The 10,887-nt window shown below is 39.9% G+C and overlaps 1 protein-coding gene across 1 annotated transcript; it reads left to right on the top strand.

Moving 5' to 3' along the window:
- Positions 1 to 2,437: 2,437 nt before the first annotated feature.
- On the top strand, positions 2,438 to 4,774 carry LOC118332113 (gastrula zinc finger protein XlCGF57.1-like). Its single transcript, XM_035667267.1, has one exon. It carries the CDS (start codon positions 2,681 to 2,683, stop codon positions 4,142 to 4,144), a length of 1,464 nt encoding a protein of 487 aa, XP_035523160.1. The 5' UTR covers positions 2,438 to 2,680; the 3' UTR covers positions 4,145 to 4,774.
- The last annotated feature ends 6,113 nt before the right edge of the window (positions 4,775 to 10,887 follow it).

Raw genomic sequence — 10,887 nt, 5'->3', positions numbered from 1 at the left:
CCTCCACAGTCCTCTCCGTCATCTGTTCCATCTGTGTCAGTTTGTCTTTTGATGAAGCTGTGAGGACTGAGGTTCTCTTCATCATCATTCATCTTCACTCTTCAGGGGACAGTGAATGTGAACCCTTGAAGCTGCTCTCCCTCCTGACTGGTCCTGACTTCCTCCTGTTCCTCTTTAATGTGTGGGGGCTCTGGGTCCTCCTCTGGTCCAGACTGGGTCTCCACTCCTCCTGCTGTTGTCAGGGGGAACCTCTTCTTTACTCACCGACAGCTGCTGGACGTCTGCAGGACACAGTAAACACAGACAGACACACAGACATTATGTATGATTTGCAACCCATCCTCATAATCAGAGAGGAAAGAACCAGTTTTAAGTCGTTTTAGCTTCCAACTATTTATTTATTTTCAGATGAAACAGAATCTGAGAGCTGTTAGCCTTCCCCATATTTACGTATTTAAGAAACAGGCAGTTAGGGACCTGTTCTGCTAATCACGCTGTGTTTATGTCCCCCCAGTCCAGCAGCTGTAGTGGATCCCATTAGAGAACTCTAAAAGAAATGAATTAATCAATTATAACACACAAAAAAACACAGTGGATAAGAAAGTAAATCCACCTACGGAGCTAGCAGGCGATGTCACAAGCTCCGCCCCTAATTTCACTGATGGTAAATGTAAATTCTGACTTCATACGATCGATCAGTTCATCTTGCAACCATCAAACTCACCAGACCAACCTGCTCGAAATATAACTTTGATTTGAACAAACTAAACAGGATTTTAATCTTCGTCATTGGGGAAAAGAACCCACAGAGAGCCCAGTGGCCCGAATTTTATATTGGCTGATCAGGGCATGTTTTCATAGTTTAAACGAGTCCTGGTCCCACAGTGAAGGAACTCCTCCTCACCGACGTCATCAGCAGCAGCAATAACCTCAATATCACCAGACTCCATTCAAATATCACTTTTATATTTATAATTATATATGATTAGTTATTATTAGTTAGAATTATATGATTATATATAGTTTAGTGAGGAGACACGCTGTAAACTGTGTTATTATTAGTTTATAATTATATAATAGTTAGCTGTAAACTGGAGTTATTATTTAGTTTATAATTATATAATAGTTAGCTGTAAACAGAGTTATTATTAGGGGTGAGTAAAAATATCGATACGGCAAATATAGCGCGATACTTTGCCGCCGATATAATAACGATTGTCAACTCGATTTTTTTTAAGAATAATGATTCATGTTTAGACCGGTTGTGGAATACAGTATGACTTCCGTACCTCCACTCCGGTAGATGGCGCCGAGGAGCGACTCTGCTGTGCGGCGCATGTATTTCTGTATTAAGAAGAGTGGCTGAGGACTTTCCAAAATGGGCTATCAAAACAACAACGCCTCCGCAGTTTAAAGCCGACGTTTGGAAGCACTTTGGCTTCCAAGTTAAAAAAGATAGTAGGAACAAGTTGGATAAAGATAATGCCGTTTGTAAGCTTTGTCTCGCTGCCGTGAAATATTGTGGGAACAACAACGAACTTGCGAGTTCACGTAGAAAGACTCCGCGCCGAGATATTAGCACAGAAGCAGCCAAACACGGATTTAACGGTACTTTATCCTTTATGTTATTCAGCTGCACTGTGAGTCGGACTGCGGTTACAGTGATTTCAGTTTGGTGGTCAGGGAAAAGAGATTAAATGCTTACTTTGAGAATTATTTACAGGAGTTTCATAGTGAAAGACATTAATGCACTTCATTTTATAGTTTCAACTGCAGTGTGTAAACCCGCAGTTTATTCTCAATATTTCTTTAAGTGAATGTCATGGAATTAATAAAATGGAGAGGCTGTTTTGATTCATTTGTCCTCTGATCAATATCATCTGATGTCATATACAGGTACTTTTCATCTCTATTTTATATCGCAATATCGTGACATTCGTGACACGTATCGTATCGTTGAGGTTCTTGCAATACTCACCCCTAGTTATTATTAGTTTGTGATATTATTAATAATTGAAACATGTTTCAGAGCAACTGTTCCAACATCAAAATCATCTACAGCTCTGCTGTAATCTGATTACTGCTGGCAGGGAGTAATCAGATTACTGTGTACAATTAAAAGGGGGCGTGGCCATTCTGAAGACCAGGAAGTGATCTAATCCTCATCTTTAAGTAGCAACTGTTAGCTTCATTAGTTTAGCAACCACAGAGGATTGTAGCTTTAAACCAGCTCTCCGGTGTAACGTCAGCGCTTCCCGGTTGTAACGTCAGCGCTTCCCGGTGTAACGTCCAGCGCTTCCGGTCGCTGGAAGGCGGAAACGAGACCTAGCTAGCATTAGCATTAGCCTGCTGTCTCCGGGTCCTCCGGGTCTCCGGGGCAGACAGCAGGGACTGACCCCGCTCTGTGCAGCTTAACTGGCATCTCAGCCACGGACCAGAACCAGCCAGAAACTCAGATCCAGATTTACAACCAGACATCGATTACAAGACGTCAGAATTTTCTGTGGCTGAGATCGAAGTCAGTTGTGATGATTGGGAAGAGTGCAGAGAACCTCCGTCAGGTCTGAACTCTCTGAACAAAAACCCTGTGAGTGAGAAGAAAAGTAATACTGGTGAGAAACCATTCAGCTGCTCTGAGTGTGGGAAGAAATTTGCCAAAAACGGCTTCCTGGAGACACACATGAGAACGCACACAGGGGAGAAACAGTTTAGTTGCTCAGTGTGTGGGAAGAAATATACAATATACAGATATTTGCTCCAACACATGGCTGTCCACAGCGGGGAGAAACAACAACAAAACTGCAGCATTTGTAGCAAAAGACTTGTTTGGCACTCGGGAGTCGAATGCCATAATTGTGATAAAAGTGAGTGTGATAAAAGACTTTGTTACAGTCATCACTTGAAGAAAGACATGGGGACAGACGAGAATCTATTCAGTTGTTCAGTTTGTAGTAGAAAATTCACACAGAGGGGATATCTGATGCAACATATGGCACGCCACACAGGGAAGATCCGATTCCGCTGCTGTGTTTGTGACAAAAGATTTGCTTGGCGTCATGAGCTCAAGAGCCACAAATGTGTTGGTGATTCATCACAGCCTCTTCAGAGCCAAAGTGAGGAGAACAGAGAGCCTCTAGCCAGCATCTCTACTGAACGGAGGGAAACAGGAGCTGCTGGAGAGGACTCTGGAGGATCAGAGTCTGATGACAAGACTTCAGACTCTTCAGAACCTGAGACTGAAGTCAGAGATGATGATTGCAAACAGACCAGGGAAACTCAGTCAGGTTTAAACTCTGCAACAAATAATGAAGTCCCTGTAAGTGATGCAGGAAGCGGCAGTGATAAGAAATCTTTTATCTGTTCTGAGTGTGGCAAAACATTCTGTGGTGAGGAAAATCTGAAGACGCACATGAGAACTCATGCGGGAGAGAAACCATTCAGCTGCTCATTTTGTGAGAAAGGGTTTACTCAAAAAGGATATCTGACAAACCACCTGACAGTCCACACAGAGGAGAAACGATTCCTTTACTGTGTTTGTGGCAAAAGATTCGCTTGGCGTTATAATCTCAAAAAGCACAAGTGTGTCCGTGAATCCGCACAGCTTCAGCCGAGCCAGACAGAGAACAGAGAGGTGGAGTCTCTAGCCAGCAGCTCAAAAACTTCAGACTCTTGTAAACTTCAGATTCAAGTCGGTACTGATGATTGTAATGAGACCAGGGAATTACAGTCAAGTTTAAACTCTCAGAAAAATAATGAAGTCCTCCACAGTGATATAAGTGATGTTGCAGAGAGACCATTCAGCTGCTCTCAGTGTGCTAAAAGGTTTCGGCGAAAGAAAAATCTGCAAGAACACATGAGAATTCATACTGGAGAAAAACCATATGGTTGTTCAGTGTGTATGAAATATTTTTCTTGCAGCGGATCGTTACGAAAACACCTGAGAATCCACACTGGAGAGAAACCCTTCAGTTGCTCTGTGTGTGGTAACCGTTTTACTGAAAGTGGACATCTGCAGTTACACATGAGAACTCACACGGGAGAGAAACCATTCAGCTGCTCAGTTTGTGGTAAAAGTTTTACCTGGAGGCAAAGCTTCAATAATCACATGAAGTATCATACAGGAACAACCAGAGAAATTAACTAGGTATCCAATATGATATTCAGGAAGAGTCAAACTCTTCTAGTCAGAGTTGTAAATACTTCTCAGGCACAGCTTGTGTTCAGTTAAAGTTGTAAGATCTCTGTGCTGTTCACACAAATTTCTCCCTCATCTTTGTCAACTAGCCAATCCAGTTGGTGCAGGTCAGCTGTACGTGAACCTTTTGCAGAAATGTGTGTCACTGCACAGATTAACTAACTACCAACCATTACTAAACATTTACTGATTGTTATAAACAAACAAATCCAGTTTGAATTAGTTTACTTTGTTATAGACATGCTACTCGTCTCTATTTTTAGTTTCTTTTTCCTTCAAACAGATAAAAACCACATAATACAACCTCTACAGAGTTAAATACACAGAGGCAGTGCGACACAGCAGGGCAACATTGTAGGTGTTTTCAGATTTCACATTAAAATGATCCAGGTAATACGGCCCAGAGTCCAGACCCTGCGCAACCAACTCAATATGCACACAGTGCAAACCTGTCCGTGTGGATGAGGGTTTAATCCCGGGAATCCCCATGTAAACCATTTCTAGTTTCCCGACTTCCTTTTGTAACCCCCACAGCCGCGGTGCGTTACGGTCACAGAAACAGCACAGAGAATCCGATCTGGATCAAATTTCATGCTACATCAACACTGTGGCTCCAGACGGAAGTCAGAGGAGACAAATCACACAAGTAAACACCGTCGGACATAAGATGCTTCTGAAACATTCTCGGTCAGGTTTAAAGGTCACAGAGCCAAACGGTGTCACAGATGCAATGTTATAAAGCCTTATAGTTAAATATAAACAGTTCCTGTCTGAAAGCAATGAAAGACAGAGTTGAGTCCTCTTGTCTCATTGAAGCTGATGGGACTCCACTGAGTGGGAGGTCAGAGACGCACTTCAGACCAGATTCAGACACCAGAGAGAGATTATTAGATCAGATTATCAGATTATTAGAATGACTTTGGAAAAGCCAAATTAGAACTGTGAGATATCACTTCCATGAGGCTGTGAACACTTGCAGCTATAGTTAAAGCTGCAGTTTATATTTTAGTATTCTAATGTTGATTAATTATTGACAATTATTAATACCACCAAAACAATACACTGAAGCAGTTGACCAATAACGTCACATAAAATGAGTGGAGGCAGCGCCATATAAAGTCATTATAATGTTTTATCAAAAGATTGCAGCTTCTACGATTTGGATTTTGGATTTGATGAATTGTGAATCCCTAGATGACAATATGCTTTATATAAAATCATATAATGATGTAAATTGAATAAAGACACATATTATAGGTAAAGGTAAATAGTATAGGCAGATATTAATGTCAAACAGAGACAAAACAGGACAAATACCACATTATAAACTATCTGAGGGTTAATACATTTCTGTAACCCTAACCCTCTGATGACTCCACCCCTCATATCACTTATTTACATTACGATACAGGAACATCCCTTTAACTTTTCTCACTTTTGGTGAATATTTTTTATTCTTTGTCTGTTTAATCAGTAGAATGATGATGGTTGTATTTTCTGTACTTTATTTATTATTTCCTGTATCATATATCGATCACCCTGTGTGGTGTTTGAATGTGTTGAATCCCATGTTAAAAAAAATAACAGGAAAAATTATAAACATAACTCATTAATTTCAGTTTATGGGTCCATGTATCCTAAAGTTTCAGGATGCAATCAGTAAACTTTATTTTCATAAAAGTCTTGTTTCTTTGTTTCTTCAAACGGTATTAAATGTCAAACATGACCATTCAGCTGCTTAGTGTGTGGTAAAAGCTTCAGTCAAAAGAGTAATCTGCAGTTACACATGAGAACTCACACAGGTGAGCAGCAGCAGGAATGAAGCTGCCTATTCAGCTGTTACAGAAAAATAAGTTAGAAATGCATCATGGAATCAGAGCAACAGTCTGGTGGTTACGTCTGTAACTATTCTGAATGAGAGTCCGATGTTCACTCTGGTGAGTAATGTACTGAGTCCACTTTCAGTCCCCAAGTAAAGTATTTACTAACTTCTGTTTCAGCGGCTGTTTTCACAGATTTGATTTTTGCTCTGGTGAGAAACTTGTTTTAAACAAGATAGGACACTGGATGGACTCAGCTGGTGTGAAACAGAAAAGTTTGGTTGTTTGTTTTGACGTCATTTTGAGCTAAATGTTAGCTTTTACTGTGTAATGAGTAGAATGATCATTGTATATATGATTTGTTCATTCGTTTTGTTTATTTAAAAGATGTTTAATGTTCAAAGTAAGAAGCTTTCTTGTTTGTTGTAAATATACATTCATTCTGAATTTGATCCTTGTAACATGTTCCCAAAAATTCGGGACAGGGTCATGTTCAGTGTTCTGCTCATTGTTGAGCAGTATGTTGTACACTGCAGCGCCTCCTCCTGGTTGTTCAACAGCAGGTTGAGAGAAGAGTGCTGCTGCCTCCTCCTGCAGCACTTTGCCTTGGACACTACTAATAAGTATTCTGTTGATCATTTTTGGATCGTGGAAGTAAAATATAAATGCTGTGCTGCTGAACAAATGGATGTACACATTTAGAAAATAGTTCATTGATAGCTAGCATAGCTGTGAGCTAGTGGTTAAATGTACACTAAATGACCAAATCCCACTGAACGTTTATGATGGTGTTCATATCCACGCTGTATCCAGTTCTCCTCATTCATCCTTCCACAGGACAGGAGAGTGTTTGTCTCTAATCTAATGCCTTAGCACACACATTTACTGCGATCTTATAGCACACAGCTCAACTGGACCGAACTATTTAAGGTTCTTGTATTTGTCTTTAAGCCATACGTGCTCAGGAAGCCCTGAAGATACTCAGAGCAGCAGTTTCTAACTGAAGGTTGCAAACTGTCATTAATAACTTTAATTATTAACATTAGTGAAGTTTAAAGTGCAAGCCAACCGTACATTGTGATACTTACTTAGAGGAGTTCACACAGTTCGCTAGCTTTGAATATATGCAACTCATTGTGGGAAAGTCTACTGTCTTCTGTTTACTTTGTTTTTTTTGGTATTAAGTCCCTAACACTTTACCTTGCTGAGTTTGGTCCTGACTTGCTGGTTTCCACCAATGAGCAGTGAAGTGAAACCTCCTCTCAGCCAATATTAGACCGTAACATGTTTATTACCTTTCTCATCAGTCCCTGAACTGCACAGTGAATGCTTTCTGTTTCCAGCACGTGGTTCAGACTGTACACGAGGAGCACAGAAACTCAGTTTTTATATGTTATAAAATATCTAAATATATTATGTTCTTAAGTTAGAAGTGTTATAGTTTTGTGATACACATGTACTAGATATAAAAGGTTACGTGTCCACGCAACGTTTATGTAAGGGAGCAAAGGTCAACCCCATAGTAGCTTTAACCAGGGTGTGAGCCCCCCCCCGCCCCCCAATGAAACCACTGGAGAAAGTGAAATAATTAATTGAAAAAAGAAAATATCATTAACTTCTGATCATAATTATATAGACAGTTAGCCCACCGGGTCCGGGTTCGCGAAGGTGGAGGGACGCCCTGAGTCTCAATCACACACACACACAGACAATGTATTATTATTATGTGTGTGTGTGTGTGTGTGTGTGTGTATATACTATATTGTATGTATTAATGTATTATAGTATAATAATAGGGAGTAATAAGTAATAATATTACTTTTGAAAAGTAATTTATTACATTTTTTGGAGTAACTAGCAGACACTAACAGTGTCCGTTACTCCGTTACTCCGTTACTCCCCGAACCTGAACCGGAGGATTTATATTCGGCTATAAAGAAAAAACATAAACAGAAAGATTTATTTTGAAACAGCGCCCCGGAAGTACTCGTGTGTGACTTCCTTTCACAGTGCGAGCAGTAAAACTGTCCGTTCAACCGGGAGAAAGAAACCCCGTGGATTATTCAGCGATGGACCGACACCGGGACCGCCGGGACCGGGACCGGGACCACCGGGACCACCGGGACCTGCTAGACGCGGATTTAAAAGCTGAAAGGAAGTTCCGAGGAGAAGGTTGGTTCTCTCTCTGCTAATGTTGCTAAGCTAACGTTAGCCTGTTAGCCGCAGCTAGCGAAGAAGTCCGGATTCATTTGGTGGATCATATGTTAATGATTGTAATCAATACTCCCATTATTAAAGCATTAATCAACCTGATCAGCCTTTATCAGTTAGCTAGTGTTTCTGTAGTGGAGACTAAACGTTAACAATGATCCATATCAGCAGTTTGAATCCAACTAAAAGCTCCCTGCACCAAACTCCCTTTAAAAATAATCACATTTTAACAATTTCCTAACGTGTTCGTTAACAAAACCACGTAACTCTAGAAACACGATGCTAAAAGGCCGTCATATGTCCACAGTCTGACTGTCAATACAGGATCAATATCATCCATAAAGATACAGTGTATACTGATCAATATCATCCATAAAAAAGAAAGGACGAAAGCCGAAGAAAAAGAGGTGAAAAGTAAACAGAGTGAGGTGGGGACACGTTCATGGTGGTAACGAAAACAAGCGAATAGTTGATCAATGGACCTTTTTATAGATGAAATAAATATAAATGATTTAATAATTGTCTCTTGTTTACAGGTAAATCGAACAATGTGTAGCACGTCGTCCATATTGATAAAGGTTTAAACAGCTTGTATAAACTCCACACCAGGCTTGTAAAGGACACCTGTGTATACGTTGTGTCTCCTGTTAGTGAAACCGTTTCAGAACTGACTGACGGAGACGTCGGCTCCGCTCTCTGGAGTGAAGCACGTTGGTTTGTTGGAGCCGGAGACGCTGTTGGATGAGTTTCTGTAGAAATCATCACATTTTCTGGAAGCAGAGTTTTGGAAGCTCAATTTGTTTACCGCCACCAAAACACAAAGAAGAAGTGGCACAGTTCAGATTTAGGTGTTAAAGTAGCTCCATTTATCATTTATGTAACAAATGAATGGTAACTGACACTAATGAGTGTGTTACAGTAAATACAGACTTCATGAAGGGCTGCACAGTTAATCAAAGTACGACTGAAGAGTGTAATATTCAAATCAAAGAAGCTAAAATAGTTTAATAAAGGTACAATGTGAGTTATAATGAAGTACTGACGTACAAATCCTCTTATCCAGATGTAAGAAAACATTGTTTAGTTGGTGCGGAGCCTCAAAAATGTCACAAAAATGCTAAATTATTTGTCAAAATAATCCCAATTATATTCTTCTTTCCAAATACAACAGACAATATAATGCTAATATATAGCAGCAGATATAGTTATTATTATTTACATAATAAAATGAGATACAATTTGTATCCATAGTACAAAACTGTCAATTTAATCCAGTATATTAGTGTATATACAGTAGAGCTAGAGTATATTTTCATCAGATAAATACAAAAATACTAAACTACTAACTACTACATATATATATATATATATATATACATATCAGAAGAAGTTAATAGGTGATGGTGCAGGAGGTTAGGGGAGTGGGTTTTATTAAAATATATAAGATAAGATATAAGACCAAATAAACAGTCTGGTATAAGAGATATATTTAGTTTTAATAGGGATGAATGTGTTTTTAATAAAAATGTCACATTACAGGGTCTTTAGGAAGTCTAAAAATCCATTAATATTCATTTAAATATGATTTTAACAGGTTTAAATGTGCTTTTAAATGTTTTTTGGGGGGAAATATTTATATTGATGCTGTAACTACAAAAGAAAGTGAACATGGAACCAACACTGATTTAACTTCATATTCTTTGTACTTTCTTTCCTCAGTATGGTGAAACAGGTTTAAGTTCCCTCTGTTGAAAGCCGCATTAATCCTGACACTGCTGTTCTTCCTGCTGTGTTCCAGGTGCAGCCCGGCCCTCCTCCCTGCCCGGTCTTCCACCCGGAGAAGACCGATTTAGTGTTGCCGACTGACGGTCTTTGGGTGCTGCGGTTCCCGTATTCCTACGCCACGGACCGCGGCCCCTGCTACCCCCCCAAAGAGAACCAACCGCTCAACAACTACAAGGTCCTGCGAGGCATCTTAAAGGCCACCACCGCCAACCCCCCGCCACAGTGAACAGTGCGAAGGACTTCCTGGACCCTTATTCTCTTATTTATTTACATTTTGTTTGTCTGTCGGCCCCGAAACCTTTCAGAACGGACCCCGACCGACTCTTTGCTCCATGATAATGACGTTCAGGGTTCCTGGAATACCTGGAAACTAATTAAAATGACCAAACATCCTGGAAATAAATCACTCTTGCGTTTGTTGTTGTGGTTGGTAATTGTTAATCAGGAACTCTTACACTACTGTCTGACTTTATTTTAATGACCTGGTGGGTAAGAAGATTAATTTTCTGTAAAATAAAGTTAATTCTGTTTGATTTGAGTTGTTATCTGTGCGACCAGCAAACCACAAAAACCCATAAATGACCACCACTGTGAGCCAGAGCTGTCCTGTATTGTCAGAAAAAAGAGAAACTCCTGGAAAAGGTCCTGGAAAGGTTTTGGAAATGTCCTGGAAAATGTTTTCTTAAAGTGTGGGAACCCTGACGTCCTAAAATAGCCTCCAATCTTTACATTATTAGCTCTGGAAGTGATACAATCATGAGTTTTGGCTTCAGTTCTAACATTTGTGAGGCTTCATAAGTTCTTATCAGATGGTCCAACAGCTTCACAACCACACACACACACACACACATTTTTCCGATGTCAGTTTTTTTTTCC

The sequence above is a fragment of the Morone saxatilis genome, unplaced genomic scaffold, assembly GCF_004916995.1.
Source record: "Morone saxatilis isolate NCDOM2014 unplaced genomic scaffold, NCSU_SB_2.0 Contig20, whole genome shotgun sequence".
Lineage (NCBI taxonomy): Eukaryota > Metazoa > Chordata > Actinopteri > Moronidae > Morone > Morone saxatilis.
Note: the sequence above shows the minus strand (reverse complement) of the source record. Positions and strands in the feature narration are given on the sequence as shown.

Coding starts and splice junctions, on each gene's coding strand:
- LOC118332113 (XM_035667267.1), top strand. CDS start 2,681: ATGAGAACGCACACAGGGGAGAAACAGTTTAGTTGCTCAGTGTGTGGG.